The sequence below is a fragment of the Oryza glaberrima genome, chromosome 11 (genome assembly GCF_000147395.1).
Source record: "Oryza glaberrima chromosome 11, OglaRS2, whole genome shotgun sequence".
In the NCBI taxonomy this organism is placed as follows: Eukaryota; Viridiplantae; Streptophyta; class Magnoliopsida; order Poales; family Poaceae; genus Oryza; species Oryza glaberrima.
The window spans coordinates 23,811,389-23,837,102 of NC_068336.1; the positions used below are offsets into that span (position 1 = coordinate 23,811,389).

General features: G+C 43.9%; 2 protein-coding genes, 1 non-coding gene and 2 pseudogenes across 3 annotated transcripts; 4 read left to right on the plus strand and 1 right to left on the minus strand.

Moving 5' to 3' along the window:
* Nucleotides 1-239: 239 nt before the first annotated feature.
* Nucleotides 240-1,061, plus strand: LOC127754124 (dirigent protein 21-like). The gene has a single exon (XM_052279590.1). It carries the CDS (start codon nucleotides 273-275, stop codon nucleotides 783-785), a length of 513 nt encoding a protein of 170 aa, XP_052135550.1. The 5' UTR covers nucleotides 240-272; the 3' UTR covers nucleotides 786-1,061.
* Nucleotides 1,062-1,110: 49 nt separating this feature from the next.
* Nucleotides 1,111-1,184, plus strand: TRNAN-GUU (transfer RNA asparagine (anticodon GUU)). Its single transcript has one exon. It is a non-coding gene; the product is annotated as a tRNA-Asn (tRNA).
* A 6,460-nt stretch (nucleotides 1,185-7,644) lies between these two features.
* On the plus strand, nucleotides 7,645-12,143 carry LOC127754251 (uncharacterized; annotated as a pseudogene).
* Nucleotides 12,144-14,235: 2,092 nt separating this feature from the next.
* LOC127754253 (uncharacterized) lies at nucleotides 14,236-20,292 on the plus strand (annotated as a pseudogene).
* A 345-nt stretch (nucleotides 20,293-20,637) lies between these two features.
* On the minus strand, nucleotides 20,638-24,616 carry LOC127754252 (sodium/hydrogen exchanger 1-like). The gene is made up of 13 exons (XM_052279736.1): nucleotides 24,044-24,616; nucleotides 23,836-23,954; nucleotides 23,231-23,328; nucleotides 23,094-23,153; nucleotides 22,760-23,001; nucleotides 22,636-22,682; nucleotides 22,467-22,533; nucleotides 22,264-22,364; nucleotides 22,028-22,135; nucleotides 21,786-21,924; nucleotides 21,635-21,697; nucleotides 21,380-21,463; nucleotides 20,638-21,295 (listed from the first exon to the last, which is right to left on the minus strand). Exons 1-13 carry the CDS (start codon nucleotides 24,209-24,211, stop codon nucleotides 20,954-20,956), a joined length of 1,638 nt encoding a protein of 545 aa, XP_052135696.1. The 5' UTR covers nucleotides 24,212-24,616; the 3' UTR covers nucleotides 20,638-20,953.
* Between the last annotated feature and the right edge of the window lie 1,098 nt (nucleotides 24,617-25,714).

Below are 25,714 nucleotides of genomic sequence, written 5' to 3' on the forward strand. Positions count from 1 at the left end.
GTGAGGGCCATTGCACCGACAATGTACTGGACCATGTACAGCGATCGGTACGGAAAACAGAAACGTCCAGCCTTGCCAAGATATGACGGATCAACTGTACTTTTGTTCGTTTCCTTCAATCTTGTCGCAAATTCAAATCCACCAGATAATTATTATCACAAAATAATAATGCAGATTCACTAATAATTAAATGCATTGCCAGATCGGCTACAGTTTATAACTATTTAAGCACACGAGCATCTCTCATTCCGTGTCAGTCATCAGTGTTCGCCATGGCAAGCAGCAGCAAGCTCTCCTCGGCGTTCGCGCTCGCCGTCGTCGTCCTGCTGCTCGCCGGCGGGGTGATGCCGGCGGCGGAGGCGGCGTCGGCGCACCTGCACTTCTTCATGCACGACACGCTGACGGGGGCGGCGCCGACGGCGGTGCAGGTGGTGAACGGTCCGCGGAGCCACTTCGGCGACACGATCGTGATCGACGACGTGCTGACGGCGGCGGCGAGCCGGTCGTCGGCGGCGGTGGGGCGGGCCAAGGGGCAGTACGTGTGGGCGTCGTCGGGGAACCCGGAGCTGCTGGTGACCATGGAGGTGGTGCTGACGTCGGGGCCGTTCGCCGGCAGCTCGGTCACCGTCGTCGGGAGGGACGACATCGCGGCGCCGGTGAGGGAGCTGTCGGTGGTCGGCGGCACGGGGGAGTTCAGGATGGCGTCAGGGTACGTCCTCTGGAAGACGGTCAGCCTCGACCACCCCAACGCCATCCTCGAGCTCGACGTCTACGTCAACCCGTGAGATCCGCCGCCGCCGCCGGCCACCGGCCACCGTAGGTGTGCTTGCTCCGGCGTACGTGGTGGTGGCGTGACGTGGCGTGTGCCAGCACACGACACGTGTCGCAGCTGCCACGGATACTACACTACCTTACACTACTACTACTATACTATACTTACTAGTACTGCCACCCTGCCAGTGACGAATAATATGGACAAGTCCATTCCATGTTGTTAGTTGTTACCATGGCGTGTAATAATTCATGAGATTTGTCAATTATCAATTTCCATTCCAGATCAATAGTATAATTATTCATCAAAAGAAAGAGAATTATAAAGCAAACATGAGTGCTGGAATAGCTCAGTTGGTTAGAGCGTGTGGCTGTTAACCACAAGGTCGGAGGTTCAAGCCCTCCTTCTAGCGCTTGCTTTTTTTTTTTCCACTACATAAAAACTTTACTTTTTAAAATCTCTACCTTTTCACTTCATACACTTTTCTAATAATAAAAATACACTTCATACACTTTTTCAAAATCTCCACCTTACTTTTTAAAATCTCTACCTTTTCACTTCATACACATTTCTAAAATAAAAATACACTTCATTCATTTAAAAAAAAAAATAAAAATACACTTCTTACACTTTTTCAAAACCTCCACCTTACTTTTTAAAATTTCTACCTTTTCACTTCATACACTTTCCTAAAATAAAAATACACTTCATTAATTTTTTTAAAAAATAAAAATACACTTCTTACACTTTTTCAAAATCTCCACCTTACTTTTTAAAATTTCTACCTTTTCACTTCATACACTTTTCTAAAATAAAAATACACTTCATTCATTTTTTTTAAATCTCTACCTTTCCACTTCATACACTTTTTTAAAAATAAAAATACACTTCATACACTTTTTCAAAATCTCCACCTTTTCACTTCATACACTTTTTTAAAAATAAAAATACAATCTTTTCAGAGTTACATCATGGGGACTTTTTTTAATCCATGTTTGAAGATGGAGCCACTCCTGAGCTCAGGAATATTATCTTGTTCTTGGAAAATGTAAGGTCTCTTAAATTACTCGGCAGTCTTCCAAGATTGATGGAGCTTGAGCTGAATGGCAGCAACAAGCCTGTCCTCCTTCCATCTTCGTAGTACAATGCTGAACCAAGTTGATCTGCAAGTCCTTGCCAAGAAACCAAATTTGCAGTGCCTAGAGCTCTTGGACAGTTCTTACAATGAAAGCAAACTTACCTTCAAGAAAGAAGAGTTCCTGAAGCTCACCTTACTTACTGTCGACTGCCCTGCCATAAACAAAATCACCTTCACTGACGGAGCTGTGCCTAAGATGGAGAAGATAACCTGGACCTTGAGCAGGATAGAGTCTCTCTCCGGCATCAAAAACCTTCCAAAACTGAATAGGCTCCAGTTGTTTGGTGACATGTCCCCTATCAGGTGAAAGAAGACATTAAAGCACTTAGAATGCGCCTTGTTTATACACACGGGTTCACGCAGGAGCAGCAGAAGCAAGCAAAAAGAGGAGCAGAAGAAGACCAGGAAAAAGATGATGTAAGGTTTCAACTTTCTTGCTTCACCTCCAAGAACTGGTGTATCAGCCCTAGTTCGCCATAATCCATTCATCACTAGATATCATTGCCATGCTTGCTCGATTCGTCGATCGTATGCTACCAGCCGGTACGTGTGCTTTGTCTCTCCTGAATTGTGATGCCTGGTCGATCGTGTGTAAACATACGACTGTGCTGTGTGCTCCTATATAGTGGTGCGTATGTGTGTATACGTAAATGTGTCCCTGAAAACCGTACGTGTGCGGTTTTGCTAGCTTCTTGCTTGTTTCTTGAGCATAATAACAGCTGTGGCCAATGCAGCTTTGGTCCTGTGAGGATATCGGTCGAGATCAAGTTGGGCTTGCTCGAGTTGAGCAGCCTAATTTCATCTCGATCAATCACCTGCATGCATGTGTGGACATGCATTGAGTTGATCAGTGTGTGTGCTAGCTTTGAGCATATGGGTGGTGCTCAATTCATCGAGGATTCGGATTTGCGTGTGTGTGATTAATTTGGACCACCAGATGTGGTTTCATGTAATAATAAGCGCGACATTATCCCGCAGGTTAATTGATTGTGATGAACCATTGAGTGCTATGTTATATACACATATTATATGCTCTGTTTGTATATATTGAAGGACTGGATCGGAACTGATTATTTCCAACAGGGATGATCCAAAATGAAAAGATACCTGATTGGCTTGCTTGCATTTGTATGGTTAATTTACATTTGTTAGTGTCCGATCCCAAAGCTTTCCCGTTTTCTTTTCTTTCTTCCGAACCCTTCCACATCAGCAATGCATGGGGTCTCAGCTCTAAAGAAATTAATCTGCAGTGATTTAGTTTGCAGTTCTGTTAATGCCTGAGTAATTCCTACTAATACATGTTTATTAATTCGATCTCGCGAGCGGAAAGGCCGTACATCATCCAATAGATTTTAGCGGCAAAATGACACGGATTTTTGACCTTCGGATCCGCTTCATGATCCGTGCTCCATGACCTCCAGCTCTAGCTCCAGTGAACTCCGGGAGCTACTGAGTGGTTTGGTTTTGGGTTGTGGTTGGGGGAGAGCTGGCTATCAAGGATTAATTACTGGTCTCCATTTCTTTAAACATATGTTAGGCGTAGACTCAAGTGGGTGTGCATGTGTGGCGCTTGATGTATGCGTGTTTGTCTTCCAAGTAATCGAGAGAAAAAAGAAACATTTGATTGAGAAGCTATGAGATGCGACGATATCCAAAGTGGAGCAACCTTGATTGAATGTTGCGTGAGCTCGATCTTGTAGGTCTTGATCTTGTCTCTTCAATTTCTAAGTGCTTGTTCCCAACATGCATGGGCATACAGTTGATACAACCACCTATCCAGATGTTCTTTTGTTATTAAAAGAATAACTAATGTGCAATATGGTTGCTAAAACATGCATATTAATTAACTACCAGTGGCTGGCGCCGTCAGTGGGCTGCTGGGCCTCCTCCAAAACGAGGCACTGCTGGCTACCAGCAATTCCTAGCTACCAGCAGTTAGCAGCGTGCATGACCTGTGGCATCTGATCGGTGCACGCATGCTTGCTAGCTTGAGAATTCCAGCTATGCTGATTGATGCAGTTAGATGTGCTCATGTACCTATCGAGTTGGATTGGTGTGTGTTTCATCCGGACTACCTGCACACACGTGTGCCTTGAGTTGATCAGTGTGTGTGCTTATGCTCATGGTGGATTGGATTTGTGTGTGTATATGTCAGTGTATGTGTGGATTCAGTTCATCCCACTGAAACCATCAGGGTGTGGTTTCATGTAATTAATAAATTGCGACAACATTTGGTTCGCATGCATGTTAGATAAGTAACCACTGTGTGCTTTTCATATATCTCTGCTCTGATTTTGCTCTACTTACATGCTATGAACTATGAACTACCAGAAATTGGGAATTTTCAGGGTAACGAAAATCCCCGAGGTCTCGTATGTCTATGACAAAATTCGAACAAATTTTTAATTTGAACCGAGAAAAGATAACTTTCGCACAGATCGATTCGAGGGGGGGAAGAGAGCCTAACCGAAGAAATCAGCCGCACCACCGGCGGCCGGAGCGGAGAGGACGACTTGCCGGCGCCACCGCGCCACCATTTGCGCCGTCGGAGAGAATCGGGGTCCCGGCCGGGAAGCCGCCCGTGCCCCGCCGTGGACAGTAGGGGAGCCACCGGTGAAGCCGCAGAGGAGGACGGCGAGGCCACTGCCTGGAGTCGCCGCCGCCGCCGCCGGCGGGGAGGTCACAGGTTGGCACGCATGCAGAGCCCAGCCGGGAATTTTTTTCATTTTTAAATTTTTTTCTTTTAATATTTACAGAAATAATCCATCGGCGCAAAAAATTACAAAAATAGACCCTGTGGAGGGCCGATAGATTATTTCTGTAAATATTAAAAGAAAAAAATTTAAAAATGAAAAAATTCCCCAGCCGGTGGTAATGGCGGCCCAGTTATGTGGGCTGGCTGGCTGTGTGTAGGCCCATATGGTTGGAGGGAATCGGCCCACTGGGCTCTCCACGTAAGCTGACTGACCATTCTCCCAAACCAAACTTACCTTGTCATTCTCACGATACAAAAGTGAGTTTTGCCACACCACTGTTAGGTAAGGCATGTTTTGTTAGCTACTCCCTCCATCTAAAAAACAAAAAAAACTTAACTTCTGATGTTTGAATTTTGTCCCACAAAACATCAACTTTTACCATCCTATCTATCCTCAACACATAAAACAATAAGTTTTATCCCTTAAATATATACATTTTACTTATCTATCACCATTACTACTTTTTCTAATAATGAGGGATATTTTGGTCATTTTTACTCTTGACTAATTACTCCTTGGGATTCTAGAAATGGACATTTTATGAGATACATGGAGTAAGTGTTTGGTTGGTTCTTACAACTGTGGCAAGCCACACTTTACTAACTCACTGACCCATATGTCATAGGTTTATTTTTTAGCCACATCTTGCCAACTTTTTGTGGCTTGTGACACCTTTGGTAAGCTGCATTGTGGCAAAGTTTTTCTTCAATCAAATAGGCCCTTAGTAATTCCGAAAGCTTCCTGTCTTAAAACTCAAATCAAATACTCCCTCCGTCCCAAATATAAAAACCTAGGACCGGATGAGATATTTCCTAGCCTGTCCAGATTCGTTGTATTAGAAAATGTCCCATCCGGTCCTATGTTCTTATATTTTGGGACGGAGGAAGTATGTGATAAGGGCTTCAAACAACAACATTTTGTTATATCAAAATGTGCCAAAATTGGACATTCCAAAATTTAGTTGGGTTGGTTTGGGCAACAACCAAACAAGCCCTTTGTCCATGGGTTTGGATGCTTGGTTGTTCCATTACATGCATGCATGGTGTGGGAGGGTGAAGACTGAAGAGATAAGGCAGAGATATGTATTACTACCTCCGTTTCAAGTTATAAGATATTTTGACTTTGGGTTTTGACTTTGGTCAAAGTCAAACTGTTTTAAATTTGATTAAGTTTGTAGACAATAATAATAGCATTTTCAACCCAAGACAAATTTATTATAAAAATATATTCAATTTATTGATTTAATAAAATAATTTGGTAATATAAATATTAATATACTCCCTCCGTTTCTAAATATTTGACGTCGTTGACTTTTTTAAACATGTTTGACCATTGTCTTATTCAAAAAAAATTAAGTAATTATTATTATTTTTCCTATTATTTGATTCATTGTTTAATATACTTTCATGTATACATATAATTTTACATATTTCATAAAAAGTTTTTGAATAAGACGAACGGTCAAACATGTGCTAAGAAGTCAACGGTGTCAAACATTTTGAAACGGAGGGAGTATTTGTCTATAAACTTAGTCAAACTTGAAGTAGTTTGACTTTAACCAAAGTCAAACGGAGGGAGTAGTAAAGAGATTAAAAGCAAAAGAGGTGTCAAAAACTTTTTGATCTCTTGAGGGTCATCCCATCCATCATATGCAAATAGTTATGAAAAAAATATTTAGATATTTGACAACATTTATATAGCGCATACATACACCATACTTGATTTCCAAGTCAAACATAAACTCAGACATCAGATTAAAAAAAATGCAAATCCAATATATAAACGGTACAAGTACTTTTCACACTCAAATTAGTCCATTTATTTATTACATGCATCCCTTGTATTCATGATTTTCTGATACCTCTCAAATAAGACAGTACAAAAAATTCTCATCCATATGTACATCATATTCATGTGCGTATAGTCATAGTTAAGCGAAATTTTGCATCAAATTAATTCCTATATGGATAGAGTATCATAATTTGGCCTTCATTAATGTTTTATAATATAATAGTCCGGCAAAAGACATGACATAGACCAAATTTTGGTATGGTAGAACCTTTTTACGGCTCTTGAGGTAAAGAGCGTGTCATAAGTTTAAGTGTTAGATTGTTAGTGTATGCCTTTATGGTATCTTTAACAGATATCTCCTCCGGACAATAAAATGTTATAATCAAAATCTACTTTCCAAGGAGCTATACACCGGTGCATTCGATGGAAATAGATCCTCTAACGTGAATTTGCCCCTATCGTCATTGACACGTGGGCCAACAAGTGCTGGGGTCCATATATCAGCGACCATGTCCCTCAGACGTGAAGTCGGAGGATCTCAATCCGCATTGGATCTTATAATAAGCTGTCAAAAATATAATGAAGTAACAGTACCTAGACTCAGCTAGCTCCAGGTACATCTCAATAATGGGTAATGTAAGGGAAAAGAATATTGTCCTTCATAAGGCAATGTTTCAAGCAAGAATGGATCTGCAGACAACCAAAGCAAGAAAAGGATAAATAATAAAGAAGAATAGGGCCGCCGGATGACAGTGCTCCAAAGAGAGAAGTAACCAAAGGAATATCATTCATTGACAGAAAGAAGTAAAGAGAAGAAAATGTACGTGAGTTGCAGGCCAAATAAAGCTAAGCATTGGGATCCAATGCCATTAGTTTCCTCAAGTCTAGGGCAAGGGAAATATTCCTTAATTATCTTGTCATGCATGCAGCAGCAACCATGGAATCATGAGTTCATGACCCAATCAAGTATGGGTTTTTGCAGCAAGAGAAGTTACCCAACCACTGTTCATTAGCCAAACAAGCACCCACCCCACCCAATTCATGAAGCTAGGCAGCCTAGCTAGCTTGTGGCTGCTAAACTGATCAAGAATTCAAGCCTTAGCCTAGCCTAGCAAGCTTGATCCGGCCAGCCAGCCAGCCAGCTTGTCGATCGCCGAGCAGGCAGCGGCTCAGGTGGCGCAGCGGCGATGGCTGAGGTCGCGGTGGCCGCCGTGACCTCGCTGCTGGGGCAGATCCGCAACGAGGCGCTGTTTCTGGGGCGCGTGAAGAGCGACGTGCGGTTCATCAAGCACGAGATGGAGAGCATGAGGAGCTTCCTGGAGCACCTGGCCGAGACCGGCGGTGACCACGACCCGCAGGTCCGGACGTGGATGGAGCAGGTCCGGGAGCTCGCCCGCGACTGCAGGAGCTGCGTCGACATCTACCTGCAGCGCGGGAACCCGGCGGCGGTCCTCGGCCCGAGGGGCGGCGCCCTCCGGCGATACCTCTGCTGGGCGCCTTGGTTCGTGCAGAGCATGGTGCACCAGCACTACGCTGGCATCGAGCTGAGCGAGCTCAAGGAGCGGGCGTGCGACGTCGCTCAGCGTCGCAAGAGGTACGGCGTGGTGGTCGCCCCCAAGCTGGAAGCCGTGCCGCCACCGGCATCGTCGTCAGAAGCTGAAGAAGACTACGGTGCAACACGCGACAATTTGGCTGGTGGTGGTAGCAGCAATTCTGATCTCGGTCGAACAAGTGCTCTAGAGAATTACTGTGGCGAGGAGCTTGCCCACTGGGTGATGGGCACGACGACGACGATGGGATCGTCGTCGGCTTCGACGACATCAATACCATCCATCGCCATTGTATCGCCACCGATACAAGAAGCTGATGATACAGCAGAGATGGTTGCAATTCATGATGCTTTGGCTTCTGTGGCGGCCACCCATTTTGAGCGCTCACTCTTGGTCTACCTCCCGGCAATGCATCACAACCCCTCCCGTATCCGGATCAAACTCAGTGACATCCTCTGCTACATCCTGTATCAATGCCACATGGAGAAGGAGAGCTGGCACTCCCGATGGGGCCGCGAATACTTAAGCATGGTGGAGGAATATCGAGCGTCGAATCCGGTGAATGCCATGAAATGCTACATTTACAAAATGAAGAAGATTGCTGACATCTGTAGGGGTTACACTTTCAAGAGAGTTTTCCAAAATGTTGTTCAAATAGGCAGGATGGTTACTCAAAGACTCAACGGTGAGCTTGAAAGAGGTGTAGATGCTATGCTCGGACTGACGAACAAGAAACCCTTGTGCATACTCTTGAAAGCGCTGGATTACCTTGAATACGGCGCTGATTTCACTGACGTGAGAAAGTACCACGAGCTTCGGGTTGACAGGATGCTATTTCAATTTCAGATGCTACAATTGGATGAAGAAAAATTACTGGTGGCAACGGCCCAGAAGCTTAAAGGGCATATTGAAACTAACATTCCGATTCATCTCAGCCATGCCACATATGAATCCATCCTGCGCGAAGTGTTCCAAGCCAGCAACAAAAACCTACAGGCCCAGGAAGGAACCACTGCTCCCAGCCCAGGCGTTGGTACTAGTCATGATGTTGCAGCTGCAGCAGCTACTCCTACAACTACTACATTCGACAAGGATCAAATCAAACAAATATACATCCACATGGTTCAGCAGGAGGTCCTACAGGAGCTACAGGATAATCAGCCTCCACAAGTGCCGGAAGCAGGCAAATCTTTGGTGAAGGCCGAGCAAGCCACACCTAATCCAGCCAATCAGGATGACCATGAATTTACAAGTGCTATCGAAGAAACCAAGGAAAAGATCGCACAAATCGGGGTAAAGATTGAGGAACGGCTTCTTATCGAATGCGTAGTTGAGGAGATTAAAGGGCTTTTGGGAGGTAAAAGGACCCTGATTATCATTGAAGATGATAAGAACTATGTATCCCAGTGGTATGAGCTCAGAAATTCTTTGAAGCAGCTATCATGCTCAGGCAGCGCAATGATTGTGACCACCCAGGACACTCAAAGGGCCAAAGAGATTTGCTATCCACCAAGGGAGCCTATAACCAATTCTATTGTTGGCATGTACCATGATATTTTGCTCAAGGTTACAAGCCAGCGAGTGAATGGAGATGCCAGTAAGATTTTCCGTGACATCCTGAACAAGTGTTGTCCAAGTGAGTTCTGCATGAAGACCTTTGCTCATGCCCTGTACACTAATCCCAATAGGAGCAATGAAGATATGTGCAAGTTGCTTGGCTCCCTTCATTCACAGCAATCATCGGGCATCAATGCTGAGAAGATGATCAAGTTCTCCTACGATGATCTCCGTAAAGAATACAAGTCTTGCTTGCTGTACCTATCAATCTTCCCTCATGGTTACTCCATTAGGCGGTCAACCTTAGTAGAACGTTGGGTTGTAGAAGGGCTCATTCATAACTAAGGAAGACTGGCCTAGTGCAATTCATCATGCTGAGCGATGTTTCGACACACTCATTGATCGATGGCTTATCTATCCCAATGATATTGGAGCTGCAGGAAAGATAAAGAGTTGCATTGTAGGTAATCTTGTTCATGAGTTCATCACCAAGATTGCAAAGAAACAACATATCGTGGAACCACGCCTGTCACATCATTTGGCTCGTCATTTCTCCATCTTCAATGAGCTCCAACTCCGTGGCTCGGATAGAATCGACAGGTTCTTCAAGAATCTCTCTAAATCATCTCAATTGTCAATGCTTAAAGTGCTAGATCTAGAAGGCTGTTGTTGCTTCAAGGGGAAGGAGCACTACCTCAAGGACATTTGCAGCAATATATTACTACTCAAGTATCTGAACCTAAGGGGAACGGATATTACCAAGCTACCTCATCAAATCAACAACCTCTATGACCTGGAGGTATTGGATATCCGGCAAACTAAGGTGCCTGCGTTTGCAACAAAGCATGTCCTGCTCCTGAAGCTAAAACGTCTGCTGGCTGGTTCAAGTATTAGTGAGACCACCATGTCTATCAGGGACAAGGAGCCATTATCCTCCTATGTCCGAATTCCTCTTGGGATAAAAAAAATGGCAAACGTGGAGGTATTATTCAATGTCAAGGTCTGGACTGGCCAAGAGTTGAAAGACATTGGGAAGCTATGGCAACTGAGGAAGCTCGGTGTGGTTATCGACGACAAGGACAATCTACTCAAGAATTTGCTTACAGCAATTAGTGACTTATGTGAGTGCCTCCGGTCTCTGTCCATCACTATTGTTCCCTGCAGTACCAAAAGAGAGGGCACTCCATCCATTGGAGACTTACCAGAGTATATTTCCCGTTGCCTGAAATACCGTCCCAAGCTTCTTGAGAGCCTGTGCCTCCAGGGTACCACGCAAAAGGGCGAGCTTCTTACATTATTGGCTGAACGTTTTACTAAGCTTGTCAAGGTAACATTGAGTTGGACCTCATTGAAACAGAAAAATCTGGAGGGTCTTGGTGATCTGCCCAACTTATGCTATGTTAGGTTCAGAAACAAGGGATACACAGATGGCAAGCTCACCTTCATTCAGCAAAAATTCAAAAATCTCAAGTACTTTCTTGTCGAGGGCAAAAACATGAGAGGCATCAAATTTCAGAAAGGAGCAGCTCCAAGGCTCGAGAAGATTGTATTGTCCTTCACCAACATAGAGTCTCTTGATGGAGTCGGGGACCTTCCAAGACTGGAAGAGCTCGAGTTGAAGAGAAACAGATTCCTTCTTTCATTATCTGAAGTGGGAGAAACTCTTGAGAAATACATGCTCACCTTCAAGAAGGATGAATTCCAACATCTAAAGTACTTACTTGCTGAGGGTTTCAGCAAGATCTTTGAGACAAACATAACCTTTGAAGATGGAGCAACTCCAAAGCTTGAGAAGATCATCTTGAACTCCTTCGCCAACATAATGTCTCATCCTGGGGTCAGTAGCCTTCCAAAATTTAAGGAGCTTGAGTTGAAGTGCAACAAGCCACTTCTTTCATCATTTGAAAATGCCAATAAAATTTCCAAGGTGACTCTTCACTCTACCTTGCTGAAGAATGCTGATCTACAAATTCTCGCAAAAATACCAAGCATATGCTGCCTAGTGCTCCTGAGCGATTCTTATGATGAAAGCCAACTTACCTTCAACAAAGGAGAGTTTCTCATGCTCAACCTTCTTGTTGTCAAGTGCCCTACCATCACCGACATCAGCTTCACCGAAGGAGCAGCTCCTATGCTTGAGAAGATCATCTGGTCCTTCACCAAGTTGAATTCTCTCTCAGGCATCGACAACCTCTCCAAACTGAAGGAGCTCGAGTTCATTGGTGACCTTGTCCCTGACCAGGTGAGGATAGACATTAATGTACATAGAAAGCATCCTGTTCTTAACCACAAGCCGCCAGAGCACCAAGACCAAGAAAACGGAAGTGAACAAGGAGAAAAGGAAGATGATCCAAGGTTTCCAGCTTGCTCATGGTTGTTTTTGAAGAACAAGTATTGGTCTGATAACTAATGAAACAAAATGTTTCATGCATGTATCCTCCATCCTTCCATCTAATTCGTGATCGCCTGCTCCATGAATTACTTGCATGCTAGAATGTGCTGTCCTTCTGTAAATCTGTAATACTTGTGTCTGTCTGTCAGTCAGTCAGTCTGTCTGTTTATTCATCAATCAATTCCTAGCTACCAGCTGCTAGCTGCATGCATGATCTGTGCCATCTGATTAGTGCACACATGCTAGCTAGCTAGTTACCTGGATAGCTTGAGCATTGCAGCTGTGCCGACCAGATGCAGCTAGCTGCGCTCGTGTATCGAGTAGGATTTGTGTGGGTTTCATCTGAAACCATCTCAAGGTGGGCCTTGAGGTAATCACTAATCAGTGCGTGCGATTTGAGCATATGGGTGTGCCTATGCTCATGGTGGATTGAATTTCTGTATATATGTATGTAATTCATCCCTCTGGAACCATCAGGGTGTGGTTTCATGTAATAAGTGTGGACAACATTTCGCGCTTGTTAATTTGTTAACCAATGTGCGTTTTTAATATGTTTGTGCTCTGATTGTGTTTCGCACAGGGTTTATACATTAAATAATTCCTAGTGCTATCAGCTGCTTCCTGTGTGCACGATCTGTGCCATCTGATCAATGCACACAAGCTAGCTGGTTAGATAACTTGAGCATTGCTGACTGATGCAGCTAGCTGTGCTCGTGTATCGACTTGGATTTGTGTGGGTTTCAACTGAAACCATGTGCAAGCATGTCTGCATAAATATGCAAATGTGCCTTGAGTTGAGTGGGTATGCCTTTGAGCATATGGGTGCGTGCCTGTGCTCATTGTGGATTGGTTTGTAAATCAGTATGTGTGTATGGATTTTATTCATCCCTTGCAAACCATCAGGATGTGGTTTCATGTAATAAATGCGACAACATTTCTCTCATTTTAATTTGTTAACCGATGTGTACTTTTAATATATTCGTGCGCTGATTGTGTGTTGCATAGGGTTTAAGCTATCTGAAAAGGGAGGATTTTTGGGGTAATAGAAACACCAAATTTTGGTGTGATAGAACGTTTTTATGGTTCTTGAGGGATATCAAAGAGTATCATACCTATTAGTCTTAATTTAAGGAATCTTTTGTATATATCTCCTCAATGACAATAAAAATATCTAACTAAATCGTACTATCAAAGAGGTATATATAGTGCCATCAGTGCATCATATTCTATCTTGTATGAAGCTGTTAAAAATTAATGAAGTAACAGAAACACCAAATTTTGGTGTGATAGAACGTTTTTATGGTTCTTGAGGGATATAAAAGAGTATCATACCTTTTAGTCTTAATTTAAGGAATCTTCTGCATATATCTCCTCAATGACAATAAAAATATCTAATTAAATCGTACTTTCAAAGAGGTATTCATACCGCCATGAATGCATTATATTCCATCTTATATTAAGCTGTCAAAAATTAATGAAGTAGCAGTACGTACCTAGCTCCAGGCCAGCACATCCCAATGGTGGTAAAAAAAAAAAAGAATTACTGCCCTTCATAAGGCAATGTCGCAAGCAAGAATGGATCTGCAGACAATCAAAGCAAGAAAAGGATAAATTATAAAGAAGTAAAGGGCTGCATGACAGTGATCCAAAAGAGAGAAGTAATCAAGGAATATCATTACAGAACGAAAAAGAGAGAATATTTCATAATTTCTTTAAGACTAGGGCAAGCATAGAATATTCCATAAATTTCAGCAACAAGCATGGAATTAAGTATGGAACCAGCAACTCAAGGGGTAAGGTGCATATGCAATAGTGCCGGTCTGAAGAGGAATTAATCAAACCATTAGTTGAGTAGTCTCATGCAAGCACCCCCCACACCCCCATGACCCCAATGCACTAAGGCCTGAGCTTAGCTTGACTTGTTCTAGCTTAGGTAGGTACTCGATCCAGCCAGCCAGCCAGCTCGTCGCCGGCAGGCAGGGGGAGAGATCCGATGGCTGAGGGTGCGGCGGGCGCCGTGACGACGCTGCTGGGCCTCATCCGCGATGAGGCGCAGTTGCTAGGCCGCGTGAAGGACGTGCAGTTCATCAAGGAGGAGATGGAGAGCATGAGGAGCTTCCTGGCTCACCTGACCGAGACGGAGCCACCCGGTGGCGAGCACGACGAGCAGGTCCGGACGTGGATGAAGCAGGTCCGGGAGCTCGCGCAGGACTGCAGCAACTGCATCGACACCTACCTGCAGCGCGGCGACCCAGGTGGTTCAACGGAGGTGGTGGTGGCCGCAGGAGCCAATGCACGCGATGCTTTGGCTTCCGTGGCGACCACCCATTTCGACCGCTCTGTGTGGATTAACCTCCCGGCGATGCATCTCCACCGCTCTTGGCACCAAATCAGCACCAAGGCCATCCTCTGCTACATCCTGCGCGAATGCGAATCTCTCAATAAGCAAGGCAAAGATCATGGCCAGGTGGACGACCGGGATGATCAAATGTTGCAATGGGATGTTTACTATTATTACAGATGGGAAATATTGTATGATATCCATAGGGACTTTTATCGACAGGTTAATCCTAAGATGGAAGAAATCGAGGGTAATATTACTAAGAACAGTGCTGCAGAAGAAGAACAAGAAGACAAAAGTAAAGGAGAAGCTGTGTATGGAAACAAGACTGAAGACGAAATCCCCCAAACCCCTGATGGTAGTATCTCCAAGACCGAGCCAGTGGGCATACTCTTCAGAGCACTGCAGCCTAATGCCGTGTCAAATGTTGCAATAATGGGGACTAACCAACCATTGGGTGAACAGAACATATTCCCCGAGACGGCCAATAAGCTTAAGAAGCATATCGAATCAGGCCAATCGGAGTTTTCAATTCATCTCGATCAAGCCAAATATGAATCCATCCTGCGCGAGGTGTTCCCCCTTGCAACCAGCAAACCCCAGAAGGTCCAGGAAGGTACTACTGCTATCAGTAGTGATAGCAGTAGCCATGTTGCTGCAGCGACTACTGCTGCTACATTGGAGAAAGTTCAGATCGAACAAATCATCCACAAGACTAAACAAGACATCCTACAATGCATCCTGCAGGAGCTACAGCAGCAGCAGCAGCTACCAGAAGCTGACAAATCTCTCAAGGAGGAGGGACTAACGAAACCTAAACCTGCAGTTCAGGATGATCATGCTAGTGCTGCCAATGAAGCCAAGGAAAACAAGCCGCTAGCAGCCAAGGATGAAGCAAAGGAAAACAAGGCGCCAGTAGCCAAGGATGAAGCAAAGGAAAACAAGGCACCAGTAGCTCAGGATGAACATGCTGTTGCTGCCAACAAAACCAAGGAAAACATCGGAAAAATCAAGTCCAAGATTAGTAATGAAGCTACTACCGCAACTCCTCAGCCTCCTACTACTATTAGTACAGCTACTACAATGTTGGGCAAGGATCAGATTGAAGAAATCATCCAAAAGGTTAAGCAACAAGTCCTACAGGGTCTACATCACCGGCCTCCTCCCCATCCTCCCAGAGCAGATAGGTCGTTTAAGGGGGAGCCAGGCATACATAAACCAGGTGGGGATGAATATGCCAATGCTATCAAAGATACCAAGCAAAAGATCAAACAACTCACAGGAAAAATTATGGAGCAGATGACAATCCAAATTATATGTGACAAGATCAAAACACTCTTGGGTGGTAAAAAGACCATGATTATCATTGAAGATGATAAAGATTATGCATCCCAGTGGAGGGAGATCACAAATGCTTTGCATCAGCTGTCAAGCTCCGGCAGTGCAATGGTTGTGACCACCCCGAACATTCAGAAGGCCAAAGAAATTTGCTGTCCACAGCAGGAGCCTATAACCAATTCTATTGCTGGCTTGTACTATGATACTTTGCTCAAGCTTACAAGCAAGAGGGTGAATAAAGATGCAAACCAGATTTTCCGTGACATCTTGGACAAGTGTTATCCAAGCGAATTCTGCATGAAGATCTTCGCTCACGCCCTCTACGCCAATCCCAACAGAAGCAAAGAAGATCTACGCAAGTTGCTTGATTCCCTGGATTCGAAAAAATCACTAGGCATCAATGCTAAGAAGATGATCAGGTTCTCCTACACTGATCTCCGCAAAGAATACAAGTCATGCTTCCTGTACCTAGCAATCTTCTCTCCTGGTTATCCTGTCAGACGGTCAACCATAGTAGGGCGCTGGGTTGTAGAAGGGCTGTAACTAAGGAAGACTGGCCTAGTGCAGTGCATCATGCTGAACGATGTTTTGATACACTCATTGATATGTGGCTTGTCTATCCAAGTGATATTGGTGGTGCAGGAAAGGTAAAGAGCGGCATTGTAGGCGATCTTGTTCATGAGTTTATTACCAGAATAGCCAAGAAACAACATATTGTGGAGACACGTCTGTCACGTCATTTGGCCCGCCATTTCTCCATTTTCAATGACATCCGACTCCGTGGCTCTGATAGAATAGACAAGTTCTTGAGAAAGCTCCCTGAAACATCTCAAATGTCAATGCTTAAGGTGTTAGATCTAGAAGGTTGTCAATGCTTCCAGAGGAACCAGCACTACCTCAAGGACATCTGCAATAATATTTTACTACTCAAGTATTTGAGCCTAAGGAGAACAGATGTTACACAGCTACCTACTGAAATCAACAACCTCTATGAGCTGGAGGTATTGGATATTTGGCAAACTGAGGTGCCTGAGCTGTATTTTTCACATTTTGGTCCTTTTGAAAAACTTATTTCGCAAATAGACCCCTAGAAAAACTTATCCCAAAAATGGTCCTTTTTGGGGCGCCAGAGTGGCTGGCGCCGTCGTTCAACAGGACAGCGCCAGCCTCTTTGGCGCCGTCCCCCTGCCGACGTGGTGGGGCGATGCTGAGGTGGCTAGGGGGAGTGCGCCAGAGTGGCTGACGCCCCCCCCCCCCCCCCCGAATTTTTTTATTTTTGTTTTATTTGTTTGATATTTTTTTCACGCTTAGGGACACACAAGAACCAACCATAGAAAAATTGAACTCAAATGGACGTAATATGTGACATGTAGAATTTTTCCTCTCCTCTCCTCTCTCTCCGAACTAGTGCAGAGGAGAGAGATGTGCAACTTTTTTATTTTTATTTTATTTTTTTGATATTTTTTTCACACTTAGGAACTCACAGGAACCAACCATGTAAAAAATAAACTCAAACGGACGAAATATGTGGCATGTGGAATTTTCCAAAGCTCCACCGAAAAACTTCTCTCCTCGAAAACACAATCTTGCAAGCGGAATTTGGAGGTTTTAATATTGCCGAACCCGACAAAGCGGGGAGAATCGGATGTAACTTTTTCTGTAGATGTCCGTGCATATATTATTTGCCTGATTCCGAGTCCGTATGAGAAAGTTACGCTTATTTTAATAGATGGCATATTTTGTCCGTTTCGGTAGAGTTTTGGAAAATTCTACATGTCACATATTTTGTCCGTTTGAGTTTATTTTTTATATGGTTGGTTCCTATGTTCTCCTAAGTGTGAAAAAAATATCAAAAAAATGAAATAAAAATAAAAAAAATTACATCTCTATGTACTGTTTAACTTATATATGTCATTTCATGTGGTTATATTTTGAATTAGATTAAGTAATTTCATATAGTGGTAGAGTGAATTATGTTTAACATGCTGATCAAAGGGTTTTACTAAAGGAGTTATGGTCTAATTTTAGTGAAGGTGCAAAGTAGACTAAGTGGTATGCTAGATATTTTCAGACTTAGCTAAGTGGTAGTTCGAGTTTAAATTTTTTTTTGTGGTTGGTTGTATCATGATCCTGAGTGTGAAAAAACATCCGAAAAAATAAAATAAAAAATGACACCGTTGCAACTCCATATAGAGAAATAGGAATGGAGGTGGCGGCGCCAGCCATGCTGGCGCCCTCCTCCTGCCACATCGGTTCGCGTGCGCCACGGTGGCAGGAGGACGGTGCCAGAGAGGCTGGCGCCGTCCCGTTGGATGACGGCGCCAGCCACTCTGGCGCCCAAAAAGGACCATTTTTTGGATAAGTTTTTTCAAGGGTCTATTTGCGAAATAAGTTTTTTAAAAGGACCAAAATGTGAAAAATCCAGGGTGCCTGAGTATGCAACAAGACATATCATGCTCCTGAAGCTAAAGCGTCTGCTGGCTGGCTGTATTGATTCAAACAGATCAAGTAATGTTAAAAACAACATTTCATTCAGGAATGAGGCGCCATTATCCTCCAGCGTCCAAATTCCTCGCAAGATAAAAAAAATGTCTAGCATGGAGGTACTTTCCAGTGTCAAGGCTCAATGGACTAGCAGAGAGTTGAAAGACATTGGGAAGCTATGGCAGCTGAGGAAGCTCGATGTGGTTATAGACGACAAGGACAGTGTACTTAAGAATTTGCTTACAGCAATCAGTGACCTATGTGAGTGCCTCTTGTCTCTGTCTATCACTATTGTTCCTAGTACAAAAGGAGAGGGCACTCCATCCAATGGAGACTTACCAGAGTATATTTCCCGTTGCCTGAAATACCGTCCTAAGCTTCTTGAGAGCCTGTCCCTCCAGGGTACCACGCAAAAGGGCCAGCTTCTTACATTATTGGTTGAATGTTTTACTAAGCTTGCCAAGGTAACTTTGAGTTGCACCTCATTGAAACAGAAAAATCTGGAGGGTCTTGGTGATCTGCCCAACTTATCCTATGTTAGGTTCAGACACAAGGGATACACAGATGGCAAACTCACCTTCAATGAGCACAAATTCAAAAATCTCAAGTACTTTCTTGTTGAGGGCAACAACATGAGAGGCATCGAATTTCAGAAAGGAGCAGCTCCAAGGCTCGAGAAGATTGTATTGTCCTTCACTAACATAGAGTCTCTTCATGGAGTCGGGGACCTTCCAAAACTAGAAGAACTCGAATTGAAGAGAAACAAGTTCCTTCTTTCACTATCTGAAGAGGGAGAAACTCTTGAGAAATACATGCTCACCTTCAAGAAGGATGAATTCCAACATCTCAAGTACTTACTTGCTGAGGGTTTCAGCAAGAACTTTGAGGCAAACATAACCTTTGAAGATGGAGCAACTCCAAAGCTTGAGAAGATCATCTTGTACTCCTTCGCCAACATAATGTCTCATCCTGGGGTCAGTAGCCTTCCAAAATTTAAGGAGCTCGAGTTGAAGGGAAAGAAGCCACTTCTTTCATCATTTGAAAATGCCAATAAAATTTCCAAGGTGACTCTTTACTCTACCTTGATGAAGCATGATGACCTACAAATCTTCGCTAAAAGACCAAGCATATGCTGTCTACTTCTCTTGGGCAATTCTTATGATGATACCCTGCTTACCTTCAACAAAGGAGAGTTTCCCAAGCTCGACCTTCTTATTGTTGAGTGCCCTACCATCACCAACATCAGCTTCACCGAAGGGGCAGCTCCTATGCTTGAGAAGATCATCTGGTCCTTCACCAAGATGAATTCTCTCTCAGGCATCAAAAATCTCTCAAAACTGAAGGAGCTCGAGTTGATTGGTGACCTTGTCCCTGACCAGGTGAGGATAGATATTAACACACAGAGAAAGCATCCTGTTCTTAACCACAAGCAGCCACAGCCCCAAGACCAAGAAAATGGAAGTGAACAAGGGGAAGAGGAGGATCTAAAGTTTCCAGCATGCTCCTGGTTGTCGTTGAAGAACAAGTATTGGTCCTGTAACTGACGAAACAAAATGTTTCCATGCCAGCATTCTCCATCCTTCCATCTAATTCATGACCGCCTGCTCCGGGAATCACTTGCATGCTAAGCATGTGTTGTCCTTCTGTAAATCTGTAATACTTGTGTGGGTGTGTGTGTATCTGTTTATTCATCAAGTTCCTAGCTAGCTACCAGCTGCTAGCAGCATGCATGGTCTGTGCTTGAGCATTGCAGCTGTGCCGACCGATGCAGCTAGCTGCGCTCGTGTATCGAGTTGGGAGAAGTGTGGGTTTCATCTGAAATTAACCATCTCAAGGTGTGCCTGCCACACCTTGAGGTAATCACTAATCAGTGTGCGTGATTTGTGCATATATGTATGTAATTCATCTCTGTCGAACCATCAGTGTGTGGCTTCATTCTCTAATAAGCGTGCGAGCAGCATTTCGCTCTCGTTAATTTGTTAGCCAATGTGTGCTTCAAATAAATTGGGCTCTGATTGTGTTTCGCGCAGGGTTTAAGCTATCAGATTTCGAACTAAATTTGAAGTTGAACCATAAAAAAGAGAGAGAGAGAGAGAGAGAGAGAGAAATTACGCTCAGATTCGAGGGGGAAGAGCCTAACCAAGGAAATCAGCCACGTGCGCCACCGGCGAGGACGCCTTGCCGCCGCCGCGGCAGAAGGGCCGCCGGGAAGGGTCGCCGGCGAGCCGCCCCACCGCGCCGCCGGAGAAGTTGGGGGAAGCCACCAGGAAGGGATGAGGAGGAGGAGGCCGCCATGCACCCTCTCGCGCCACCGCCGGAGTCGCCGATACCCCGCATCCACGCCACCGTGGACAGCAGGGGACGAACGACGGCGAGGCCGCCGCCGGTGAGGTCGCCGCCCTTCCTTCACCGCGCTATATTTGGGAATGGAGGCTTCGAGAAGCCTATCAATAAACCCACGTGTTCACCTCCAAAAATAAAATTTCAGAAACGAAAAAAAAAAAAGAAACTACAAAAATTTCAGCAACATTTTCACTCTTGAATGCAAAAATTATACCGTATTGTATAAATTGTGGCAAAATTTTCAGCACCATTTCTTGCTAAACTACAGAGGCTATACATATATACATCCATGCTATCTACAATATTAGGTACATAACACATCAGCATGTACCACAGCTACCAAGAACACTGTTACTACCTCAGATAAATTTACAGAAACTGTGTTTGCTGATTGTTCTTCTACCTCAGATTTACGCAATCTTTGTTTATGTTTTCTAGCTCACATTTCCCTGGAGTAATGGCAAGCTCCTTTGAGATTCAGTTTCAGTTTTCTAGTTCTCAGTTCCCTGGAGTAAGGGCACACTCCTTTCAGTTGGCGAGCCGGGGACGAAGGGGACGAATCCTCTGCCCCCAAACACCGGCCTCATGAAGGCGTTGTCGAACTTGCGCCAGTAATGGTGGACCGACCGCGTCGGGCTTGCTAGGAGAAGTCGGAGGCTTGTCGGTCGGCGAATGCCCACACCAATCTCAAGATCGGCATCGGAACCGTTCAGGATCAGTGGATCAAGGAAGGATTTCGGGCTAGGTGGATCAGAAAGCGCACTCGGTTCCCGGTTGAGGTGTCTTGCTGGAACCAGGAGTCTGATCAATGGCTTAGTCAGCAGCCCAAAGACCTGAGGGAACACAAGAGAGATGATTTTATCAGATCGAAGGATGTATTGCACGGGGGTTGTGGTTGTTTGAGAGAGAGAACTTACCATTGTGCTGAAAAGAACAACAGTGATTGTACTAGTTATCATGATAGCATTGCTAGGGAGCTGAGTATGGCCTGACCTTGTGAACTGCAATTGCCAAATTAACAGGTTTATCAAAGCACGAAGCGCAAGCAACAATTACAAGCAAAAGTACTAGCCTTTTCATTGAACCATTTATAGTTTATAAAAAGGCAAGCTGCATGTGTCTTTTGGCAACCAGGCAAATATGAAATTTCAAGATCAGACATAAGGTGTTACCTTATTGTAAGCCAATGCAATGGACACAGCACCTCTCATCAGACCCGCCCACCAAATAATAACCTGAATAACCCACATCATGTAAGTAACCTGCATGTCCCCTTATAAGAGAAGATAACAAGCCTAAGATGCTGCTAAATAAAATACTCACTTGCTGCTTAATAGAGATCTTTCCCTCTTCAGTTTTTTTGGTCAAATTTGCCAAAAACGATAGTGGGAAAACAAAAGCAGCTCTTGCGACCAGCACTAAGAACAAAATAGTGGCGCTCAAAGCAATAGATTTCATTGGGCTGCACAGGATAAGAAATATGTTACACATCTTACAGTAATCTATTTATTGGTCAACTGAACAACATATATGGTTACTTCCCACAACACCCACAGAGAGCATACCTGTATGTTTCACCAACAATCTTCCACTTCTCCATATCCAATGCATCCATACCAACATAGAGAAATAGAAATGTCTCGGCGATAAATGACAATGTGGCGAAGGCGTGCCTGTAGAGTAAACAATTACAGAAGCATCAGTACGGTCCATAATTTCAGGAAAGATGTATTTGAAACCATCGAGTTGAAAAAATGAAAACGGCATCAAGTTTGCTGAAACAAATCATAAAGATACTTACTTGGTTGTGACCCTGGAACTCTCTGTTACATTATGCCAGGTATAGTGCGACATTACAATACCACAGAAGAACACTGTGAGAATACCACTCAAATCAAGCAACTGACACAGAAAGCAACAGGTTAGTATCAGACTATCAGTAACAATTACATTTAGCGGATGGTGCTGAAATCTGCAGCATGATGCTAATAGTACAGGGCTTACTTCAGCCAGCATGTAAGATAAGTAAGCCATGAGCATCATAATAGAAACTTCACGATCAGTGGAATGCCTGGATTGAAGGTATAATTCATGGATTAGAGAATTATTATAAAAATGTCTGGTGATTGATCATACATTATCGACCAAATAATGTGGTGTATTAAGTACAAACCTGCCAAAGTACAGTTTTTTTATGATATAAGCACTGAGAAGTCCAGCCTGCAGTCATAACATGCTTTAGGAAAAAAAAAAACTTTAACAAAGCTAAAGACTGGAGTGAGCAGGAAAGAACTTACAGCCACTCCAAGAAAGGTGCTCGTGGCAAACAGATAAAGGAAATTGCCAATGAATTGCAAGAATTTAACACTGCCGAAATTTGCGAGATCAAAGTTCTGCATTGCGTTGAATAGCACTACTGATGTTGCATCATTAACAACACCTTCCCCAAAAACCAAGCTGTACAAGAAGGGTGTTTCATCTTGGTTCAACACCTGCAAGGTGCATACAGAGTCCGTTGCCGAGAATATTGCCCCAAGTGCTGAAAAAAGTTCACATGCAGAACAAGTCAAAACACAGAATCACAGGCATGCAATCGAAATGCTTATGCATTAGGTTCATATAAGAACTGACCAAGATAATCTCCAAGATCAAGGGAACCTATGTTCAGCCTTGATATTAGTCCAAGAGAACCTGTGATGGAATGTACAAGTGAGTGAGATGAGCACAAACAACATGCCAGGTAAAATTTAAAGAGGGAAACAACTTACCGAGGGAAATTACACTGAAAGATATTAGGGTCCCAATTGCACCAAACAACGTAATAGTCATGAAGTTGCGGAAAAATTGCTTCTTCTTAACTTGGAACCTGCTCAGGAAAGAAAGAGAGAGAAAAGAACAGTAAGCCACACATCACCTTGCTGACTAATGTTAAAACTTTAAATGACGTAATAGAATTTTCCTACTGGAAGATTAGAGAGTTTAATTGGTATAATAATGTGCACTATGTGTATGCATTTGATAGCTAGGTATACCTTAATTAGCAAAATCAGTTTGATACAAAGAAGTGGAAAAGGTAAAAGTTTCCATTCCAAATACTCCTACGACAGAACTGAAGAGGTACAATTTACATGTACTACGCAAAACGCATACATCCCATAAGTGATCTTCCTTAATTAGCATGATAATCTCAAAGGGAGAAGCAATAGCAGCTCCATTTAGTAACAACCCAATTATATCACGTTCCAGCATGGAACTCACAACTAATTGCCACTGCATATTTCTTCCTTACCACTCACTACTTTTGCAAAGACAACTATAACTATAAAGAAAATCACCACAATAGCACAATCTTAATTCGCATGAAACAGCTTACCCCGCATTGAATATGATCGGCGGGAGCAGGTAAATGAAGAAGAGATCCTCGCTGAACACCAGTATGCGCGAGTGCTTCCAGCTCGACACCATCAAAATCACTCCTCCAGTACCCAGCCCCTGCAAGAAACCCCAGACACACACCACAAGCAATCAAACACAAAATCTCACAATAATAAACAACACAGGGAACTCGCGTCGAGACTCACGATGATTAGCGCGGTGATGGACTCGTTCATCCATCGGCTCTCCTCGAGGAGGTGGCCGACGACGATGCAGACGCAGATGAGCGCCACGAACATCCCCACCGCCGCGATCGAGCCGTAGTCCGCAGGCGGGTCGCCCAGCCCCATCCCCACCCCCAACCCGAGCTCCATTACTCCACCTCCTCCAATTACCAAACCCTACTCCCTCCCTCCTCAAAATCCAAATCTTCCCCCCACGCTTGCCTTCGAAGCAACCCCCACCCCTCGCACGCAACCCACCAAAAAAGTCTAGAATTTGACCCGGAATCTTCCACGAGGTAGACGAAGGCAGAGAGCAATTGGGCTGCTGGTTTACAAAACCAGATAAAAATAAATCGGCGGAAAACGATGAACTTGCGGATTCGGGGGAGAATCCGACGGGGTGGGAGCGGAAATTTGGGGGATTTTTATCGGTAACCCCGCGTGGCGGAGATGAACTCCAATCTTTTTTGGGGAAGGAGAGGAATTCGAACAGAATTACTAACAGGAGAAGAATTTGTGCTCTTTTTTATCGTTTCGAGATAGTATAAAAATTCGACATTTTTGTATGTGACGGGAGGGAGAAGAAGAAGAGGAGGAGAAGGGATCTGGTGCGGCTGGGCCCACCACCCAGTCGGACCGTGGGACCCACCTGTGGGCCACGTGGCCGTGCTGCTCCCTGTCCACGTGGACCCACTTGTCAGCCTCCACGTGTCAACCAACCACTGGGATTCTTCTTGTGTTTAAATTTAATGGGTTTCCTTCTGAAAATTACTACTGTATTATTATTATTATTATTATTATTGGTGATGCGAATTCGATCTGAATCTGGGAGAGGGGGAAACCGAAAGATTTTGGATGCAGTTTGAGATTCGCCCTGAGATCCAGGGAGCATGAAGGATTTGCTGCTCGGGGATTCCACTGTCAGAATCTCAGATTGAACTCTGAATCTGATTTGCGTAGCTTCAGTCTGTCTGTTCTTGGAAACCATCTGGATCGTGGAGTGATGAATCCATCCATGAACTTGAGGTTTCTTCAGTTATATACATTAGATTCTGCATTGGAAGTTCTTTAGATCTCCCTCGCCAGTTGCCACTCGACATGTAACATGTTCTTGGCTTCTTTTTGCCAGATGCCTGTACATTGATGCAGGGGAAGATACAAAAACTGAATTCTCTGAATTCTGGAGTTGTTGGACAATCTGACATGCCGGACAAGCAGGTAATGGTCTTTATCCTATACTAATACTATTGGTTGGATCACAATTAATATAGGCAAGCTGCAGCAAAAATTGAATGCCCATCACTTTGGGATCAAAGGGGATGGGGGCATGTTTCCTTAGGCCACAGATATTTGTGTACTTCTCTTTCAGACAAAAGGGAAGATATATGTAGCATTTTTAGCTTAGATAAAAGAAAGAGTAGATATTTGTAACTTTATGTCTCTGTTATTCACTTGTTCTCTCTCTCAGCAGTCAGCATGATGGTTACATATGATCAGACTACTGCTTTGGAGTTCTGCTTTTTCCATTGCTCTTCTAGCAACTTTAAGGCTGTGTTTAGTTTACACCAAAATTGGAAATTTGGTTGAAATTGAAACGATGTGACGGAAAAGTTGAAAGTTTATGTGTGGAGAAAAGTTTTGATGTGATGGAAA

Excerpts from the sequence above, each read along its gene's own strand:
- LOC127754252 (XM_052279736.1), bottom strand. The coding sequence starts at position 24,211 with ATGGAGCTCGGGTTGGGGGTGGGGATGGGGCTGGGCGACCCGCCTGCG. Across the intron at positions 22,365-22,466 it reads TATCTTACATGCTGGCTGAA|TTGCTTGATTTGAGTGGTAT; the intron begins GTAAGCCCTGTA and ends TTTCTGTGTCAG. Across the intron at positions 22,136-22,263 it reads AGTTCCAGGGTCACAACCAA|GCACGCCTTCGCCACATTGT; the intron begins GTAAGTATCTTT and ends TTTACTCTACAG.
- LOC127754124 (XM_052279590.1), top strand. The coding sequence starts at position 273 with ATGGCAAGCAGCAGCAAGCTCTCCTCGGCGTTCGCGCTCGCCGTCGTC.